At 33.1% G+C, this 23067-nt stretch overlaps 1 protein-coding gene across 1 annotated transcript; it reads right to left on the bottom strand.

Annotated features, from left to right (window-relative positions):
- Positions 1 to 1894: 1894 nt before the first annotated feature.
- On the bottom strand, positions 1895 to 2818 carry LOC129760304 (ceramide phosphoethanolamine synthase-like; the record flags this gene model as incomplete). Its single annotated transcript, XM_055757945.1, has 3 exons — positions 2618 to 2818; positions 2238 to 2539; positions 1895 to 2067 (listed from the first exon to the last, which is right to left on the bottom strand). Coding segments are annotated over exons 1-3 (642 nt in total), but the record flags the coding sequence as incomplete, so codon positions are not given.
- Between the last annotated feature and the right edge of the window lie 20249 nt (positions 2819 to 23067).

Below are 23067 nucleotides of genomic sequence, written 5' to 3'. Positions count from 1 at the left end.
AAACGAGGAATATTTCTATGAATATTTGGTACCCCTCCCTCCTTTCAGTGGCGTGATGGGAAGGGGGGAGGGGGGCTACCTTACAATTTTTCATATAACTCGAGAACTAATCAAGATATTGGATCCCAATTTGGTATGGGAAGGTATTTGGATACGAAAAATATTTCAATGATTATTTGAGACCCCTCCCTCTTTCCAGTTGAAAGAGGGAGGGGCCTCTTTCATATTTTTTTACATAGTTCAAAAACTAATAAAGCAAATGGAACCAAATTTGGCATGGGAGGGTATTTGGATACGAAAAATATTTCTATGATTATTTGAGACCCCTCCCTCTTTCCAGTAGGGAGATATAAAGGGGGGAGGGGCCTCTTTTATAGTTTTTAACATAACTAAGAAAGTAATTAAGCAAATGGAACCAAACTTGGCATGGGCGAGTATTTGGGAACGTGACATGTTCTAATGATTGTTTGAGACCCCTTCCTTCTTACAGCGGGGAGGAAGGAAAGAGGGAGGGGAGTTTCATACCATTTTTACTGCATAACTCAAGAACTACAACAGCAAATGGAACCAAATTTGGCATGGAACGATATTTGGGTACGAGAAATGCTTCTATGAATATTTGGTATCCCTCACTCTTTCGAAGAGGTGGATGAAAAGGGGGAGGCGAGGTCTCCCTTACAATTTTCAGTATAACTGGAGAGCTGATCAAGCAAATTGAATCATATTTGACATGTGAGTGTATTAGGATACGAGAAATGTTTCTATTATAAATTGAAGCCGTACTTTTTAAGTGGTAAGATATAAAGGAAGAAGGGGAGTTTCCATTTTTTTTTGCATAACTCGAGAATTCATTGAGCAAATGAAACCAAATTTGGCATCAAAAAGTATTTGATTACGAAAAATACTTTTATGAATATTAAGTTATCACCCCTCTATTGAAGAGAACGGAAAGGGGGATGGTACTTCCTTTCAAGTTTATACATAACTCAAAAATTTACTACGTAAATAAAACCAAATTTGGCATGGCATTAAAAATAAAGGAAGGGAAGAGGGAAGCTTACATTTAACTTTTATTTTACAAAATCCTAGAAATGGACAAAACATAATATGGAAAATCATTTTGGTATGACTCCATGATTATTTGACACATCATCCTCCTTTCAGTGAGAAGGTACATGGAAGGAGGGAGGTGAGCTTAATACAATTTTGTTAGCATATGTTCTCAATTTATACTTACGAAGCCAACAAATGGAAACAAATATGGCATGGAAAGGTACTTGGTTACGAGATATGTTTCTACGATTGTTATAGACTCTTACGATTTACAGTGTAGAGAGGGGAAGAAAGGAAGGGGTTCCATATACATTTTTTTGTAAAGCTTAAATACTTATCAACCAATGGAACTATATTTGATATAAGAGGATTTTTTGGAACGAAAAAAATGGGTATGATTCTTAAAGATCACGATCTCCATTCAGCAGGGGGTTAAGGGAAGGACAGGGAGGAGCTCTCTTATCAGTTTTTTAGCATAAATCCAGAACATATCAAGCAAAAACAACCATACTTTATAAGTTAGATTATTTGCGAACGATTTATTTGGGACCCTACTTTTTTAGGGCGAAACTTACGAAACAGATGAAAATAATCAGATCTTTAAAACAAATTTATAGATCAAGATTCAGAATATAAGTTATGATTTGTGTTGCAATTTGAAACTCCAGCTGAAGCTCTCATTTTATAGTGGTTGCTTATTAATTTCGTCATAATTTTATTCAAAATAATACCAAAAACAATAAAAATGTGAATGATTTCTGAAAATATCATTTGATTCTGATAGGTGTAGCAAAGCACACCGGGTCAGCTAGTAACAAAATAAAAAAAAATGGCAACTTACTCCCACCTGGTTGTTGGCCAACGTGTGATAGTAGAGGAACAACCGGGACGATATATAGAAGGCAACAAAGACGTCAATTGAGTAATGCTCATGGGCGGCCAGTATGAAAAATATTCCGAACATGTTGAGCAGCCAGGTCAGTGTGTGCAGAAAATATAAATTACGCGGCGTATCTGCGGGGGAGAAAAAAAAGAACCGGCGGAGGTTAATGATTAAAATTCAAACGACAACAATCCACCCTCAAGCTGATACCATCATCGGGTACCAGCTCGGTGTCTGTCTGTTGTGGTACATCAATTGGAATCTGTGCCAAGGCCAGAGTCCACCGAAAAAAAACACTTACATTCGGTGATGAAAAAGTTAAGCAATGTCAACGCCACCGTATGGCCGCTGAACATGTAATCGCCACAGGTCCTCACGCCCTGGATCGACATTCCCAGGCCGCTCCAGATGGTGTAAGCTCGGCTGATGCGCAGATAAATCATTTCCGTTATCCTCACGGCGGTGCTGTCGTCAAATTTGTGATCATGAGGAGTGCACTCCAGGTGGGTACCCGGGACGCTGAGCGACGTAATCAGCATGGTTACGCAACGGAGGAGAAATACCGTCCCGGCCAGGGCAAAAAATCGTCGCAGCAGAACCATTCTAAAACCAGAGGATGGAAAAGAATTAATTGTTACATATGAATGACTGGGGGAGCGAGGGAAACCATATTCCACCTACCTATGCTTGTGCACGATGAGCACGCAAAGCCAGATACAGAACAGCAAGGTGCCGGTGACTTCGCACATGTGGAAGGCCCACGGGATGTGCGGAACGTTATCGAGGAAGATATCCGGTAGTGGGGGGTATTTCTTCATATCTGGCACTCGTTCGTGAACCACAACCATGACGAAGGCCGTGATCCAGGTGACTAGGAAGGCGTAACCTGGATCAGAGGAAGAAAGACATAAGACAAATAAGAATTTTTCATACACATACATAATTATGGGATACGTTTTGTATAACAAGGTACATTAGTATCGTATGTGTAGCTGCTGATAATTTAGAACACTCAGCATTTCGACCATGATAAAGACGGATCGTATCTTAACGTCGTAACGTCGTATCTTCACTACATGAAGAAAAAAGTAATTCTTATTTGATAGGATGTTCATGAAATAGCTTGTTATACTATTATAACAGCAGATGTTCCACCTATCTTTTGCAATCGTTCCGTTGCATGTTAACTGTCCATCAACGCAAAATTGTCACATCGTTGATGGGAATGTTGTTCTGTATCTTGTTAAAGCATATGTAACCAATGTTTGTATATAGTAACTGATACAAGGGACGATAACATAACATTCAAATAAACTAACATTAAGACCGCAATATTGATAGCGCTTCAAATTAAAGGTAGGTACCTACACGCACATGGAATATGGTAAACGAAACCAATGTTCCATTAATAACAATACTACACAGTAAGAAAATTTTGTGTTATTTTAGATAAAAAAAAACGATGCACTAAAACGGAACACGGTTTATGATATAAAATTCTATTGAGGTGTGTAAATTAAGATCGAATCAAATGCAGAAGTCTGCCGTTTCTGAAGAGAAAGATTGTACCTAGTTGTAATTGTTTTTTATTGATTTGACGTCAGCCCATCGATATAAAATTCTGATTTCGTTGTGAAAGGAGATTAGATCGCGAACATTTCTAGTAAACTTCTTCATCCAAGCTTTTTGTCTAAAATGGAATGCTTCACACAAACAAACGTCAGTGACAGCTCAACAAGGACCATTAATGTGTACAGTCATCATCAACGAAACCGCTGTAAATATCGTGCACAACCGTAGGCCGTAGGAAGAACTGCCTCATGGGGGAGGTTATGGTGACAATTTTTTTCCTATAACTTATTTACTTGAAAAATGCATATATATGAAGAATAGTAAAAAAAAAGTGATACTAAAATGATCTCATTTTTCGTGTTAAAATTCTGTTATATTAGGTAATAGTTATTCCTTTGAAATCATTTTTTTTGAAAAATAGAGTGTTCAGTTTTTTAAATCTTTAAAAAATAAATGTGAAATCATAAAGGTTTCATTTGAAAAAAAAATTGTTTGGGCTTCAAATCAAATTTAGTTTCAAATCTTGTTAACTTTATACATTCAGATTTTAGTTAAAATCTTTGTTTTGAAGTATCTACAATATAAAGAATGTTAAACAACAAACCAATAAAATATATTTCCAGCTATGTTTTCCTTAACTTTAAGACTTGCACTTAAAAGGTAATTTATCAACAATAAATTATCATTAATAATTTATTTCATTATTAAAATTCTGTTGAAAAAGTTTACATTGATATATTGATTTTTAAAAGAACGCAATCTCAAAAATAAGTTAAAATCTTGTGGTTTTCACTTGTTTCGTGTTTTGTTTTGGGCAATTTGGTATTCAATTCCGAGTCTGAATTCTGCATTTTGAACCAGAATAAAAATCCTGAATTCCTATTTTGAGATCGATTTCGAATTTTATAACAGAATCCTTAACCAGAAATCTCTTATTCCAATTAAGAATATTTGATTTTCTATATGAATTCTTTCTTCAATCATTTTTTCGTAATTGAACTAGTAAATCTGAATCAAATTCCGACCGTTGAAACTCTGATACTTCAATTCTGTATCACCATTATATATAGAGTGTCAATTCTGCATAAGAATAAGAAGTAAAAATTTCATATCCAAATCTTTTTTTTTGTTATTTCAAGTATTTTCTTTTGATATTCCGGAATGATGAGTTTAGAACATGGAAAATGAATCAAACTTTAGTTTTAAATGCAAAACCAAGATTCGAATCAGGATTTTGTCCCATTGATGAACTGAACTGAAAATCAAGAATAATGTATCAGATACATATTCCACAATCCGTTCACAGGCAACAAATTTGAATTTTATGAAAAAAAAAAAAGGAAAAAGAACATCGGAAAAGATTTAAAACTTAGCTCACCAGAAATTTTTCCGCACTTATCCGGGCAGGGCAAATTCGGGCTATTTTATCTAAAATCTTGCAAAATCCGGGCGTTCGATTTCAAAGTTTACAACCCTAAATCTGGACAATATCCAGGCAAATTTAGGAATTCTTCAATTTAAAATCAAACAGAAAAAAACACGAAAAGTTGTTTTTTTATCGAAACACATCAGCCAGTTTATTTATATAAAATTTGCTCAAAAAAAGTGTTTTGGACGCAAAATACATAATTCTAGTTACTATCAAGCCATTTAAATTTTTCTTTGGTGTTTTAAATAAAGTAAAAACATCTGGGCAAAATCCAGGCAATCAGGCAACCTTAGTGAGTCTAATATTATTCTAAATTTGATGTTGGAGACTAAGCCCTTGGCGTAGAGGATAGCCTTCAAGTCTTCTAAGCCAGCGGGTATGAGATCGAATCCCGGTCACGGCATACATAGTACACTTTCTGTGGATCGCTGAGCTTTGTTGTCTCGGTGTGTACTGATCGGACCTTTAACTGATTGGTTGAAGGTTAGTAAAAAGACCTGGAGCCAGCATCGATATCCGGCTTTACCTCAGTTTTAGTGATCGGGTGGTGCTCCTAAGTATCGAAAAACGGGAATAGTTTTACTACGGAATGATACTTAGGCGACAAAGCATAGCCAATTATATCCGAGTGATATAATTGAGACTTCAACCGAGCCCAGGGTGTTTCAAATGCGCAAACTGAATCTATCTAGTATAAAATGACATAATTTCAACATTTTTCATTTAACTTTGACCCTTCGTTTCATGATTTTTCCCCCAAAAAATCGTTTTTAACAGTTGGAAATGATGAGTACATCAAGAAAAAAAATTAATACGATTTTCACTTTTGTCATACATTAATTGTTACAAATTGGTTACATTATGAAATTAAGGGTTAAATTAAAAATTGAAATATGATTTTACACTGTTTGTGATATACATTTCATTTACCGCTTGATCTTGGTATTAAGGAATGTGAAATAATACCAAAAAAGTTAATTTCCATTTCCTTTGTATGTATGTATGTATGTATGGTTCCCCCATCGGTAGCAAGGTCCTGCCTATGTCTGTGTGGCTTGGCCTTCAAATTTCTTCTAGGGCTTCCACGGTCCGATGGTTCGTCGAAGGAAGGCATCCAACCCTCAAAAACCTACAATGGCCGGCTACCCGTGCCGCTTGCAATAATTTCTTTGGGTTATCCCCAGATGCATTCCTTCTAAAAATATAAATATTATAAAATATCTAGTGGAAAGGAAAATTACTTAAAATATTCAATAAATATGCAGTTATATAGAGTAAACAGTTTTCTTTTATAAAAGGATACGGACCTGGAAAGAAATTTTAAATCTATGGCAAATTTTATAAATAGGTATAGGCATAGTTTATGTGGTATGCAATTTATTAATCTAATGTTAATTTATTTTACTATGAAAAATGATTCGGTGGCACAGGAAACTTACTTTTTTTTTGTTTCGATTATAGTCGTTTTACCATCTTTATGGCATTCGCGACTTTATCAACGTTACAATTGGCGGATCGTTATTGAAAAACTTATCCGGTACAACTGTGTTCGATGTTTACTCTTGGGCTCGAACTCGCGGACATCGGCTCAGGAGACAACAGACTTGCCAACTGAGCTATATCACAAGCCCGCAGGAAACTAACGTTGTGTCCCTAGCGATTCGCGTATCTTCACCGGATAACTGAAATATTAAAGGTTCTACTAAAATAGCATAGAACTGTATTGCAATTCATCCTAAGTCAAATAAAAGTTTATTTCCATTTCCTTTTTGAAAAAAACTAAAATTTCATCAAAAAGAGTTTAAAATTACATCTTTTTTAATTACACTTGTTAAAAAATAAATCACTCTTGTTTTAGATTCCGTATACTTTTAGAATTGATTTGCTGTGTATGGTGAGTTGAAACGAATGAACACAAAGTATAATTAGTTAATTTAAATGAAGTCAGCCAGTTCTATGAACCTCAATGTTTATTCAATGTTCTTAAAAGGAACTTGAAATGTTTATGAAATCAATTTCTGGCGAACAAATGATCATCTTATCTTATTGTAAATCCATGTTGATCTCAGAAACATAGGAAATACCGTTTTTCTGCGAACAAACACAATCCGTACAAGCTCGATTGCCACGATCATAAATTATTGGCGCAAATGCACAAACTAACAGATGTTTCAGAAGATGATGCGCAGCTTCGCCTTACAAAATCCGCATGCCAGCGGGTGCGTCATCATACCGGGCGGCATCAAGAGTAGTTTCCCCATAACTTTATTTTCGCTGCCGTATGTCACCTCTTGGAATGATGCCGTGAACAGTGAACAGATACAGTTATTATGCAATAATACACACATGCACCACACAAACCAACTAATTAAAGGAGAAAGCTCTCGGTGCCGAGCCGAGAGTGACCGAGTTTTTTCTACCTTACATGGTATGAATGGAGCTTTTGAAATTGCAACGGATTTATTATATGGACTAATTTCTCTGTAATTATAAGTTTTTTTTCCCTGTTTATGGGAGCAAACGTTTGAACTACCTAGTGTATGTAATAGTTTTTAAGTTTCACCCTTATTTTCAAATTGAGAAACCAGTGACAAACATTTTTAACAAATACATACCAAAGACCCGAATGAAAACTCAGGTTTTAAAAGGTCATTAATAAAAATTTAAAAAAAATATACAAACCAAATTTCACAAGAAACTGAAATTTCATGAATTATTCAATTTATATAGGTACAGAAACTTTAGCATAAAAGAGGTTTAACAACGTTTTGACGTTATTAACAGCTGAACATCCGTTCCATGCAAGATTGTCCCATGTGAAAAATGTAGAGTGGTCGGATTTACCGTTTTTTTTTTTCAAATCCGGTATTTCGGTATTTGTAATTTATAAAACCGATAAAACCGATAAAACCGGTATTTTTCAAAATATATCGAATTCATGAAAAGGTTTCGTGTGATATATAAAAAAAGATTTTTTGTTAAAAAAATGATTTAATTAATTACTAAACAAAACTCGAAACTCTGTCACAAAGTTTTTGGTTGACTCACAAAATTACAGATTAAGTATTGTTGTCTAAAATACGGATGCTTTCCCCGCAACCTATGTAGGTCGTGATCGAATTAAGTTTGCCTTTTCAAAATTAAAACGAACATATAGAAATAAAAATCTTTAAAAAAAACCAGTCAAAATTCAGCAATAAATATTTGTTTGGATCTAATACATACGCTCTTTTTTTTCATGCGGCAGCTTTATGAGAAATTACACGGCACTTTTGAGGCCAAAATTTTTCACCGCGGGGGAAAGCTAGGTAAATGAAATGGGAAGGATTGAGAGGAGACCGCAATACACCGGGCGGATTAAGAATGTGTCTCATTTAAACTCCGGTTGCTCTCTGACAAGTCAAACCCTGGCGAACCAGGGCTGGGCTTGCCAATGAGCTGTATTGCGCGCGAGGGTATTTTATATCGATTGAATAATGTGTAACACTGTGTCATGTGAAGTGAGCAACAAATAGTAGCTTTAGAGGGCTGAGGTTTGTCGTGATAGTATTATTGTGTCGTGTGAAGTGAGCAACAAATAGTAGCCTTTGTAAGGCGGAGTTTTGTTGTCACAATAAATAGTATTGTGTTATGTGAACAACAAATAGTACCCTTTGTAGGGCTGAGGTTTGTTGTCACAGTGAGTAGTATTGTGTTGTGTGAAGTGAGGAACAAATAGTAGCTTTAGATGGCTGAGGTTTGTCGTGATAGTATTATTGTGTCGTCTGAAGTGAGCAACAAATAGTAGCCTTTGTAAGGCCGAGTTTTGTTTTTACAGTGAGTAGTATTGTGTCATGTGAAGTGAGCAACAAATAGTAGCCACTGTAGGGCTGAGGTTTGTTGTCACAATGAAAGTATTGTGTCATGTGAAGTGAGCAGCAAATAGTAGCATTTGTAGGGCTAGTTTGTTGTCACAGTGAGAAGTATTATGTCATGTGAAGTGAGCAACGAATAATAGCCTTTGTAGGGCTGAAGTTTGTTATCTCAGTGAGAAGTATTGTGTCATGTGAAGTGAGCTACAAATAATCGCCTTTGTAAGGCTAGCTTGTTGTCACAGTGAGTAGTGTTGTGTAAAGAGCAGCAAATAGTATCATTTGTAGGGCTGAGGTTTGTTATCTCAGAGAGTAGTATTGTGTGAAGTTAGCAGCAAATAGTAACTTTTGTAGGGCTGAGGTTTGTTGTCACAGTGAGAAGTATTGTGTCATATGAAGTGAGCAACAAATAAAGCCTTTGTAAGGCTGAAGTTTATTTTCACAATGAGCAGTATTGTGTCATGTGACGCGAGCAGCAAACAGCAGCCTTTGTAGGGCTGAAGATTGTTATCACGGTGTGTAGTGTTTTGTGTAAAATAACCCATCCCGATTCCCGGTCAAATAATCATTACTGATCGGACCTTTAACCGATTGGCTGATGGTTAGTGAAAAGCCCCGAGGCCAGCACCTCATTACCCGGCTTCACCTCAGTTTTAGTAATCGGGTGGTGCTCCTAAGTATCGAAAAAATTTAAAATTTTACTAAGGAATGATACCTAGGCGACAAGGCATAGCCAGGGTGTTTTCAATGCGCAAACTGAATCTAAGTAAAAATTTACACATTTTCAACATTTCCCATTTAATTTTAAATCAAACAGATATGATTTTACACTGTTTGTGGTATAAATTTCATTTACCGCTTGATCTTTGTATCAAGGAATGTAAAATTATACTAAAACAGTTTATTTCCATTCACTTTTTGAAAAAAAACTAAAATTACATAAATAAGAGTTGAAAATTAAATCTTTTTTTTTAATTACACTTGTGAAAAAAAATCACTCCTGTTTTAGTTTCCGTATATTTTAAGAAATTTTTTGCTGTGTAAGATGAGTTGAAACGAATGAACACAAAGTATAATTACTTAATTTAAATGATGTCAGTCAGTTCTAAAAATCTCAATGTTTATTCAATATTCATACAAGGAATTAGCAATGTTTATAAAATCAATTTCTGGCGAACTCTTTATCTCGGAAACATAGGAAATACCATTTTTTTGCGAATAAGCACAATCCGTACAAGCTCGATTGCCACGATCATAAATTATTGGCGCAAATGCACAAACGAACAGATGTTTCAGAAGATGATGCACAGCTTCTCTTTACAAACCAAAATTTCGCTAAAAATAATAATAATACCAAAAATACACAATTAACAACAAAATGAGTTCATAACCAACTTCTAACTCATAATTATCACACAAACTCAAAAAATAATAAATTTTACTGATAACAAAATTAAAAAAAATCAAAACAAATCATGATGAATAATATTTTCGGTAAGTTATTGATAAATTTTATAAAATGTTGTTTCTAAGGCTGAACTATGAATTTGCTTCAAAATATTTTTTAAGCAGTTTAGTTTTCAAATTTGAAATAAATATTTCCATAACTAAGGTTTGAAAAAAAAAATCTGAATCCTAAAATAAATTTCAGATCAGGTAAAACATTAACCATGAAAAATTGTTAGGAAAATGACAGTAATTGATATTTAATATTCGTTTTAATTGACATTTTTTTTTCATTTTCAACAGATTCCGCTGTAGTGTTTTGAATTTAAAAAAAAAAATAAATCGCGATTTTGATTAGGAAAAAAAACAATTTTATGTTTTTAGAATAAAAAAATTCAAAATTGAAAAACATAGACAAACTAATCGGAAATAATTCTTAAAATTTAAATAGCTTGTCTTTAAAATTCGATATATTTATTTCAAAATTTATAAAAACTGTACTATAAAATTTGGTTAAATAATTTGAAAATTAAAAAAAAAAGAAAATGAAGATGATGGGGTTTTTAACGTTAAAGAAGGATTTTTTTTAATAAACACGATTTATCTTCATAAAAAAATATTTATAGAATTCAAATTCATATTTCATGGGAACAGCATTTTAGTGCTCATATTTTAAAAATTGATTTAGTAGATTTTAGCGTCCTGAACTCGAATCTTTTGTCAAACTTGAAATATCACATTAAGTTTTGATTATATGTACTTTTAAAATGTGTCAGTTTTGAGTGAAGAAGAAATCTGATTCTGATTTCGTTTATTATATTTCATTCAAATAAGAAATAATATTTTGATGATGAAGATGATGCATGTTCTTAAAAAGTAATCCCAAGTTTTATAACTTGGGAAAGAAATCATTACAAGTAATTTTGACATTATTGTCAGACCAAATTCCAACAAAACAAATAGAAAACTTCTATAACTTTTATCGCAGAACTCAAAGTGACTTGAAGTCTTGATGAAAGTTGATGATTGATTCTAATCTTATATTTCAAAATGTTATGTTTTTGATTTCAAGTTTTGCTTTCTTAAATAATTTAAAGCTATTTTGAAAAGTTATTTCAATAACAAAAGCTGATAAAAAAAATTACATAATTAGATTTTAGATTCAGGGCACTCAAATTAGTCAAAATTACGTTTTAAATACATTGCACCTCCGAAAAATGTAATTTTTTTGGCATTGTGTAATTTATCAAAACCTGCTCAAATGAGATGCTGAGAAAAACAAAAGCAATATAAAATTGAGACTGAAATTGGTTTCTTGAACAAAATTTAATATCAGCATAAAATTTTGAAAGACATAAATGATTCTATTTCAATCAAATTTTTAGGAATAAGGTAAAGAGTATTAGATTTTAGATTTTTTTTTGCTAATTCTGTGAGAGTAAAACGCCTGTTACATGGTTTCCAACTTGTCGATGTATAAGATTAGTGTTCGATTAATTAATTTTGAAGTTAAAATGGTTCGTTTCAAACTCTGTTCTTGTTAAGTTACACTTCTACACGAAAACACTAAAAACGAGGTAGGGTTTTTGTAATTCAAGTTTATAGTTTCAATACAAAAGGTTAATCAAAACTTACAATCAAAAACTGATATCAATTCATGAACGTCATATAGTGTCGTTAAATTGTGTTAATTAATGCGTATTTTTTCGATACTACCTATACGGTAAAAGTTTTACTTGGAAAAAATCTCCATTTAAAACCCCATTTAAAAGAATGACAAAAAAAACAAATATGACAAAAAAACAAACACTATAAACAAAACAAGAAAAGTTCTACATGCATATAAGACATGATTAAAAAAAAATTCAAACGATCAAAAATTCACTAAAACTTACGTGAATGATAAAAATTATAGTTTTTTTGTTTATTGTAATAAGTGAAGAAAAATATTGAGAAATAAAACCGTTAGATTTTGGCAATATTCTATTTTGGCAACAGAATATGTTCGGGCGTGTTTCAGAATGGCCAGCAAGTTTCCATTTTAAAATTCCCGGTTTTCCCGGTTTTTCCTATTGAAATTTTCTGATTCTCCCAGTTAAAAATACACAAATTATTAAATTTATTAGGTTTTTTGACAAAAAAAATTAAACATTTTTATAAAAGTTGAACGTAAATTTTTAGTAATTCAAACTTGAAATTGAAAGATTATTCATATTACAGTTCGTTGGGATTTCTATAGAAAATAAAGTACTTGCAGAATGAAATACATAAGGATAAGAAAATATATTTTTTTAATGATAACCTTAACTCTATCCTGCAAAATCTCGTCAAAATAGTAACCAGTTTTTCACATCAACTTCGCTTTTTTTAAAGGGAAAATTCTTATTTCTATTTGATCATGGTTTTGATTTGATGCCGTTGAATACTTTCAAAGTTTCAAGTTAAGTATCCAATTAAAATACTTTTTTATACTCTGATACTGATTTTTACTATTGAGCTCTTGCTTCTGAGTTCTGAATATGAAATATATTTCAAGAATATCGTATTCAATAATCGATCCATATATCAAAACTAAGTTTGGATTCATTTTAATTTTAATTTTCAATGCTCACCTCCGGAATCGTATATCAAGTTTCATGTTAATTGCATTTTCTTCTGCAATTGTGAGAACAGATTCTGCTGAATCTTATTTTCACTAAACATTGTTCAATTTTTTTTCGATTCTTATCCTAAATATAGAATTAGAATTTTTTGTTGGATAATTTTTATATTACTATTTAGAATACGTAATAAGATCCTCATTGTTAAGTGCCGGATTCTGAATTTGGTATGGGTATTTCTCAAAATTCTGAGTATTAATTTTCAGTGCGACCTTAAAATGCACATTTATAATAAATCTTTACATATGAAATCTAAATCCAAATTATGAAAATTATTCTTAAGTGAAATTTGTTTTATTTAATTCTGATTTTTGGGATAAATTTTAAATTTATAAGATTCCAAAGTATCAATAGTGATTCCGTAATTCAATGAATTGTGATCTGTGATTCTAATTTTTTTTCTCATAAAGAATGTTGTAACTAGTGAAAGCGCAGAATGTATACTCAAGGCTGATAATTTTCAGTCAATTTCGTTCGACCCGACCAACGTCTAGTAGTCAATGTCATCGAAAGGATATCAATATCGTCTACCAGTTGAATGACCAAGCTACAATGTCAGTCATTTAGCAATGTCAATATTGAATGACATTTTTGCGCTCCACTCGCATCACACATACGGTCGTCTATCTATTTCATTTTCTGGCTGTGTTGGGAGCAATTTTACGTTATAAGTTGAAAAACAGTTGAAAAAATGTAGTTGTTGGCTGTAGAAAGGAAAAAGTCATAGTAAGCACTATGTCGTTCATTCAACTTGGTCATGACATTGTAAGCATATGTCGCTGACCAAAAATCAGTATCGCATGACATAGACATGTAAAGCAGTATCAAAGTCGGCTGACATTGGCTGTCTGACACTGATAATTTGCAGCCCTGTGTATACTGAATTCACTATAAAATTTGGTATTTTGTTAAATCTTTTGTACATTTTTCAATCAACTAAACAACATGGTGGAAACTTAATTTAATTTTTTTGTTTCCTAAATTTTTTATGTTTGAGTATGGTTATGATAAAAACATGTAGGTACCTTCTGAATATTGTAATTTTTGATAAATGTTTCGTGAACTCAATTGAAACAGCCAAAAACGAGTAAAGTTGCTAATAAAATTCTCATTGTTAACATTATTCAAAAACAACCTTTGAACATAAGACCTATGTGAAATTTGACTTTTGAAGAAAAGTGGTTCACCTACAAGTGAGCTAGGACTTGAATTAATTACTATAATCATATCCATCTCTTTCCCTTCTATTAACATTTCATTTTTATTTGTTCAAACGAATTCATTCGATTTTTCTGTCGGACTCTTTAAATTGTTCCCTCATTTTAAAAATGTTTTTTACATGTCAGCTCATTCAGCATAACGTGTTTTCTGAAAAAAAATTGCAGATGAAGTTCAACATGGTTTTCAAAATGTGAATTAATTTTAAAAACACTATCTGATTTCAACGTATGAATTCACATGACAACTTAAAAGTGTCAATATTATCAAAAAATTTAATTGTTTTCACTATTTTTTATTCAGATTTTTAGATCTTCTAGAGATTCGAATAGAAAGTGCACCATGAAACATAATACAAAATTCTTCCATAAATTGACGACTTAAAAGTTAATTACCAAAACCAACACTTTTTCTAGCTTCACAGTAATCAAAAGTTTATTCCTTTCAAATGAATTTATTTTTCATTGAACAATATCCGTAAGCTAAAAAATAGTTTATGGTCGAATTATTTTTCTACGATAGTTTCGTTATTTTATTTTTGAACTGGAACTGGAACTGGAACAGTAAAGAGCACTGAAATGTATGCGCTGAGCTCAAGAATCCCGATTTTTAAGAATTCCCTACTTTTCCGGCATTATAATCATCATTAAATCACAATTCCGACTTATTTTCGCTTATCCCCAATGATTTGCCATCTGAAAATAAACGACTATGGGTGGCAAAAATTCTGAGAAAATTTTTGGCATGATGAAATGAATGAACTTTGGGATTCTTATCTAGTTTCTAGTTTTTTACCGGTTGAATGGAGTATGTACCAAAAGTGGTAGTTTAACATCCGATTAATAGCTATAAGAGGTTTCCGATCAGTTTCCGAACCCTAATGATGTTATTTCAGATGATTTGAAAATCATTACCTACCTCGTGAAACGAAAATCGTTTTGAACAATGTTCAATATTTTGAATATCTGATCATAGGAAATCCAGCTGGAATGTTGTTATCAACTGTTCTACATCCAGATTTTGATGCTTTGTATGGATTTGAAAGAAATTTTGAAATTTTTTTTCTGCACTGGTTCACAGATGAGTGTTCATATTTACTCCATTTTTCAGCTTTCAAGGCTTCTGGTTTGGCTAGTGGTTTTCAAATATTATTTGTTTATGTATGTACATTAGACTGCCTCAAATTTATGGGAAATTCAAAACCTGTGAAATGTTATGCGCTGCATGCTTGAATTGATCCTAGGCCTCTAGTACAAGAACTCATGCCAAATTTGGGCCAGATCAGATCACGGGAAGCGGTCGCTCAACGAGCCTGAAACTGGCTTTTCATGTTTCTCCTGAACAAAATGTCTCCAAATCCCATACAAACTTCAGGCTCGTTGAGCGACCCCTTCCCGTGATCCGGTCTGGCCCAAATTTGGCATGAGTACTAGGCATATGATTGATTTTAGCCTGCAGTGCGTAACTTTTTTAAAAGTCGGGCCATTTGGGGCATTCCAATGTACATAGTATTTCTTCTCACGACACACGTTTTTTAAACACGTTTTTTTGTTCATACTCTTGGAAGAGCTTTGCCTCATAATATTTTTTTCATTTGCCTCATAATTGCCTCATAATTAAAATGAAGGGTTAAATTATCGTGAAGTTTTGTTTGAATCAGAATTTAAAAATTTCAGTAAAGAGTAGAATCTTATGAAGTGTTCAAGAACATTACGGTATCACGAGGGTTAACATCCAAAATCCACCTTTTCCTTCTTTTTTACGGCCATGTTTGACAATCCCAAGTATAATAGCTAACTCAAAGAAAACAACAGACAGGTGAATGAGTACGAATGCTCTAAATTTCACCAACTACCCACTTCAACTGAAAATCTTCAAGAGAACAAAGACTTCTATTGAATGGGATAGATACACGACATGATTAAGTTCTGACAATGGCTTCAACCTCAAAAACAAACCTTGACCCTTGCTAATTATTTTCTAATCATAAAATCGCCGGAGAAAAAAGAAGGTTCAAAGATTAAAACTGTCAACCGCAAGCGATGGAAATGCTTCTGGCTAGAGGGCCGATAAGAAAACAAAACAAAATCACACTTGTAGCTCGATTCGGCCGAACAGAAACCATTCGATTGTTTTTCGATGGGAATCGTTTTGACTCGCAGCAACAACAAAAACAGCTGTTTCAACAAACTCTTCAGTGCGAAATCACAACACCATAATCTTATCGCATGGACGAGGAAGAATCACAACTCGTATTACACCGAGCTGCTGGCGTAAAATCGCTTACACAGATAGGATGTGATAGCCCGTGCGTTTCTAACGTCTTCGGCATTAGTCATCCGACGATGTTGACAGTCTTTTCTAACAAGGAAATACTGGCGGACAAAGAAGAAACAAGAGACTTCAAACAAACAAACAAGCTGTGGCTCTGGCACATTCTTTGAACTTTGATATCTTGGGGGGCAATCGACTGTTTATCGTTTTTATTCGAACTAATTTCCAACGGAGGATTACACATTCCTAATGCAATCTGAAGCGAGAAGTCCTTGCAAATCCTCTTTTGAATGTGCTTCTGTCATTGAAAAGTCAACATTATCACTTCGAAACCAAAAATAAAAAAATGTGATGAGTGTATTCCTCGGATTATCAAGTTTCCAGTCACGTTCCGAGAGTTGCTTCAATTAGCTTTGAACCGACAACAATTTCACGGCTCGTCAATCAAGCAATCAGCGTACACCCGAAAGTGAATGAAGCACACGATTTAATAAATAAAAAAGAAGTGTACCTAAAAAAACATTGGAACTCAATTAGTCGCTACCAACCATAGATTTCAATTAGAAACACAATATTGAAATTAGTCAAAATAACTAAAATTTTAATTAATTTTTATAAGAAAACATTAAAGAAAAATAACAATTTGAGTAATAGTTCGAATAAAATGTTCAAAACTTACATTTAAACTACAAAAGGTAGAATCATTGTAAAAATCATTTATGTCGGTTTGTTCCTTTTAGACTCTAAAACCGCTGGACCGATTTGCGCAAAAACTAAACATATGGGAGCTTTCGAGGCTGGGGATGGTTGCTTTAATGCTTTGAGTCTCGTCACCTCCCCCCTCCCCCCCTCCCTTCCCTTTGGAAGTCTCTACAACTAAAGTAACATGTTTGCATAGCTCGCGAAATGATACCAAATTTGGCGCAGTAAGGTTTTTGAGCAAAAGAAATGTTTCTATGATGGTATGGGCTTTCAATGAGGAGATATGAAGGGTGAAGGGGCTCCCATACAATTTTTTGCATAACTCAAGAAATAATCAAGCAAATAGAACCATATTTGGCAAAGAATGAGAAATATTTCTTTAATGATTTGGTACCCCTCCATCCTCGCAATGGGAAAATAGGAAGCAGGGAGGAGGGATTCCATACATTATTTTGTATAACCCGAAAACTAAACAAGAAAATGGATTCCAATTTGGGTTTTGGGTATTTGGAAACGAGGGTATTTGGAACGGGAGGGAGGTACCATTCATAACTTTTTTGCGTAATTTATAAAGTAAATGAAACCATTATAATATTGCTTTCATTTTTTGAGATTCCCCTCTCTTTCTAGTAGGATGATAAAAGGAGTGTATTCGAAAAAATGCAACACTTTGTTTTGTGAATAACTTTTGTTTGAAATTAATTAAGTTTTAAACGAAGCTGCTTAGTCATTGAATGTTCACATGTGCAAATTTCTGTGACGTTCTATCAAGTAGTTTTTAAGATAGCGTCCAATGAAGAAGTTTTTCGATTTTAATTTTTGTTCACCACGGCGCCATCTATAATGTATACCATGAAACACTCTTTTTTAAAATTAAGGCTAATTTTGATAACGTTATCTGTTTCTTGAAGCTTGACCTTCAAAATTTCTCAGAAATTCGAATTTTGTAGAAGTTATGTCAAATTTATTCGATTTTCTTCCTTCTTTGGCACAAAAATAACATGTTTGACTAATATTATCACTCCACCACAGTTTTTGCGTATTGGCAATTCTAGATTCAGCCGAAACAGAGTATAAACTTTGTGAGACCTATTTAAGTGCTATGCAAGGAAACGGTCGCCTTTAAAGGCAGTCTTCTTAGTACATTTAGCCATTCGTCCTGTCAATCATTATGAAACACTGACTAAATTGTAGCTTCAACAGATCATCAGCCTCCTGTTTATTACGAAATTTTTCAAAATTTCTTCCAGCTAGCGGTCCAAATATTTTGCACATAATTTGACCACCGTAATTATTTTACCGGTGGCTTTTTTACCTTGTATATGTTAAGTCAGGCCTGTTTATTAGTCAGCTAGAGGAACCAGAATTTTCGAATTTCGTTCGATAAAACCTCTCACATCCCTTAACTTCATGAAATCAATCATATTTATCTTTAATTCAAATTTAAGCTCACTGTTAGATCCTCTAGGGCTCCTTAAACGTTTTACAATGGGAAATTAAACCGGATAGTGGATTCTATCTGTTTTTATGTTTTTCATTTAGACTTTTTTGGATTTTTCTCGATCCTGCCAAAAAAATTTTGTCAATGAGCTTCTTCTTATCAATTTCCATGCATTCAAAAGTTAGCTTAGCTTGGTTGACTACTCATATCCACCTTAAATCATTGAACTCGAAATGCTGAGTAGATATGTTTATACACATCTATATATATAAAAAGCAATTTCTGTGGGTTTGTTTGTTTGTATGTTTGTTTGTCCTCTAAAGGCTCAGCCGTTTTAAGAGCTAGAGAGCTGAAATTTAGCATAGATGCTCATTAGGACCAGGAATGATGAAAAATGTTTTCAGAATTTCGGTTGACCCCTTCTGAAGGGGGGCGTCCATACAAGACAAATATTGTTTTCGCGATTTTCACGTTATTTTTCGTCGGATCGTGATGAAAATTTGCACATGGGGGTTTTGAATGATAAGAAAGCGATTACAGGTATTGAATTTGGGGTCAAGAGTCAGCAAAAGGGGTCGTCCATATAAACTTTTAAATATTTTTGTGATATTGACCTTATTATTCATCGGATTGAGAAGAAAATTGGCGCTCGGATGTTTTTAGGGACGGGCAATCGATTGCCGGTATCAAATTTTGTGTGAGGGGTCAGCCAAAGGGGTCGTCCGTATTCACTGTTCGCTAGTTTTGCGATATTGACGTTATTATACATCGGATTCAGATGAAAATTGGTACACGAGAATTTTTAATGAGTTGCAAACGATTTCAGGTATCAAATTCAGTGTAAGTGACCGGCAAAAGGGGTCATCCATATTACCTTTTCAATTGTTTTGTGATATTGACGTTATTATACGTCGGATTGAGGGGAAAATTTTTACATAGGAACTATGAAGGACGAACAACTATTCCAATTATCCAATTTTGAGTCAGGAGTCGGCCAAAGGGGTCGTCCATATTAACTTTTCACTGTTTTTGCGATATTAAAGTTATTATGCAATGGATTGTTTTGAAAATTTGCACACGGGAGTTTTCAGAAATCAAATTTCGTATAAAATGCCATTGATCTGCAATGATCGTGTCGAAATTCATACACGGGGGTTGGGACGATCAATTGATTTCTGATTTCAATATTTATATCAAATGACAAAAAAGGGGGTCTTCCATATCAATTGTTAAATTTGTTTCAGCAACAGCTACGTAAGTTTGTGTCGCATCAATTCGAAAATTTATATACGGGGTATTTTGGCAATGTCAATTGATTCCTGATTTCAAATTTAGTAGCAATCGACAGAAAAAGTGATCGAACATATTACGTATTCCACATTTTCGCAATGATTGCTTAACAATGCATTCAAAAATGCGTCTGGAAAATGCTTGACAATTGAAATTCATTCAAACTATTCATGAGGTACTGTAAACTAAATTGAAATCAGCTGAAAATAAGAAAAGCCACGTCAAAAAAAATTCTCATTGTTCAATCTATTTAAATACTACCATTGATCATTAAATTTTGTAAAAATAGCTTTTCAGTAAATTTGTCGACCGAGGTAAGACTTCATGGCTAAATAACTGAATTCATATATCTTGTTTAACGTTCTATTAAAATTAATTTTTTTTTTTCATCAAATAATCCGATATTTTAGTCGGATTCTTCAAAATAACTCCTCCAGTGTAAATGTGTTTGATATATTTCTGCTAATTTTTCCAAGTTTCGTTTCAGTATAACGGGTTTTTCTGAAAAAAAATTAGCTCCTGATGCCGATTCGAGCTTCGTCAATTCTGAATTAGTGTATAATTCTAGTTATAAGATAAGCTTGAATCTTAGTGTCTGAGATGTGGATTCAATAGAAGACTGTCTGATTTCAACATATGAATTCACATCACAATTCAAATTTTCTAATTCCTTTCACTTATTTCTTCATTCAGCTTTTTAAGTTATATTTTTTCCAAATATTCGCAAAGAAAGTGCACAATGGTAAAAATCTTTAATTAATTAACGCTATAAAAAATAACTACCAAGACTTAACGTATTAAAACTTCACAGTTGTAAAACGTTTATTTAATTTAAAAACATTTGCAACAACAACTGCAGTGCACAATATGCTTGAGCAAAGAAATAAGCTAAGTTTGTGGTCGAGACATCTCGATTTTTCAAATATCCTCGACTTTTCTCGGCATTTTACTAATTAATATAAAATCCCGACATTTTCATGCTCCTCCCAAATGGTTAACAATCTTGGAATAAACGACTATAGATTGTAAACTTTCCAAGAGAAAGTTCAGTCATGAATGATATAGTTTTCCCGGTCTCATTTTAAATTCCCGGTTTTTTCCCGGTTTTCCCGGTTCGCTGGCCACCCTGGAAATATAGAGGAATGTTAGTAGGATACTTTTTAGGTTCAATAAACAACCTTTTGCTCCCATATAATCCAAAGCCTAGTTTTGGAAAATTTAGAATAAAATGCAAGTCAATATCACCAACTATAGAAACCGTCTAAACGTCTGCGAATCTATATACAAATATCCAAGAAAAGGGTTGTGTACATAGGGGAAAGGTTATAGATCAGGATCCATTTTGGTAAATGGTGCGATCGTTTTTTCCTACACCTTCTCTGCTCCTAGATATTTCTTAAGGAAACTTCCATTTCTATCTATGAAGCAGTGATTAAAACTCTGAAGCTGTCTGAAAGGCAAAAATAAGCATCTTATTTTTTGATTTTTTTTTTTCAAACTAGCTCGTGTTCCTAACTTTCACTTCTGTTATATTAATGAATTTCAAAAAACGACTTTTTAGAATGAAGAGACTGATTGAAGTACAATTTAACGAAATATTTATTATCTGAAAGATTTGTCAACCGATAACGTGAAACTTGTTGTCTTGGTTGAACTATTTAAATAATTCATCGGTTGTGATAATTGATAAAGGTCGTTTTTGGAGATTCATCAATGCGATTCTACTCTTTGTCTCATATAGATTTCGCTATTACGGAGAAGAAAATTAATGATGTGCTATTAATTTTCCAATATAATTTCGTCTGCTAATGTAAACATTCGAAAAGAATGACCCTTGTGGTAAGAATTCATAAAAAATTAAAAGAGAAAAGCTGTTTTATTATTTAACATTTGGTGTATATAAGAATATCCTTTGAAAAATAAACTTGTAGTTAAAATGACTCGATAGTACAAGGAATGATAATCAAAAAATGGTTTTAATTTTCAAAACGTCGAAACCAGAAGAAGTAAATAAATGTCAAATCATTTGTACCACCCTTATTGAGATGAAAAATTCAATATTCTGGCGAATGATTTCTCAATTTGTTTTTCTCATTAATCACATCAACTGAATGGGATTTCGTTATAATAAAACATGGACTATATTTGGTTTCAACTGCAAGATAGTGCTGCCATCTACGACTTGAAACTGGAAACAGTGTGGTTTACTGAACAAAATCGAAGGCTTTGATTTCCAACCTATGTTTTTTTTATTCAAAATTAATCCCAATTGTTTGTTTCATCATTTTACGTCATTTTAATGAAGAAAGTAAGTAGTTTAGTAAACAATTACAGCTCAAATATCAAATTCCTTAACGCTAGAGGAGCATCTCTTATAACCCCCTTTTAAAACCTTTGAAAATCTTTGGAATTCTGGAAAACTCCTTAAAATGCAGTTATCTATTCAAATAATTCGTAGAAGCATTATTATTCACTTTTACACAGTAAATTTTTAAAAATAATCTTGTTTTTATTGAAAAACTCAAGTGGTGCTATTCTTATTTCGCACCCTTTTTCACATTTTTGGTCCTCAACGCCAATTGCTACGTCCAAAAAAAGTAAACTTATGCTTGATTTATCCGTTAAGCAATTCAGAACAAACTGTGGAAGAAAATTTTTGTAATTTTCAATCATTCATATTTTAACAAGCAAAACACATAGTGGTGCTATTCTTATTTCGCTCACTGTATAAAGAGGAAAGTGGCTCCAATAAAATGTGTTTTGCATAACTCAAGAACTTTTCAAGCGAAACAAATAAATGTTTCATTGAAAGTTCGAAAGGAGGATTTCGTTATAATAAAACATAGATTTTGACATAAAAAAATAAATATTCAAGACGTAAAAAGAAGGATTTAAAAAACTATGTACAAAAAAATTAATTTCAGATCAGGTTTCACTAATCCTTTTAGAAAATTGAAACTGATCATTTAGAAAGTTTTCATAAAATCTAATCAAATGTGTAGCAAAGCTCACCGGGTCAGTTAGTTAGAAATGCATACATATCTTCTATTCATTTAATGAATTTAACTTTGATATTAGTTTTTGACAACAGCAAACTAGGAATTCACCACCTATTCCTCGATGTGAGAAGTTTGCGATTATTTGATATATTCTGGCATCATTAAATTAAAGTCATTCGAAACACCGAATATTTTACGGTTTTTTAAAGGTAGGGGAGTGAACAGTTCTGGAAACTTCTTTCACAAAAC

The sequence above is a fragment of the Uranotaenia lowii genome, unplaced genomic scaffold, assembly GCF_029784155.1.
Source record: "Uranotaenia lowii strain MFRU-FL unplaced genomic scaffold, ASM2978415v1 HiC_scaffold_564, whole genome shotgun sequence".
NCBI lineage: Eukaryota > Metazoa > Arthropoda > Insecta > Diptera > Culicidae > Uranotaenia > Uranotaenia lowii.
This window is presented reverse-complemented; position numbering and strand designations above follow the sequence as displayed.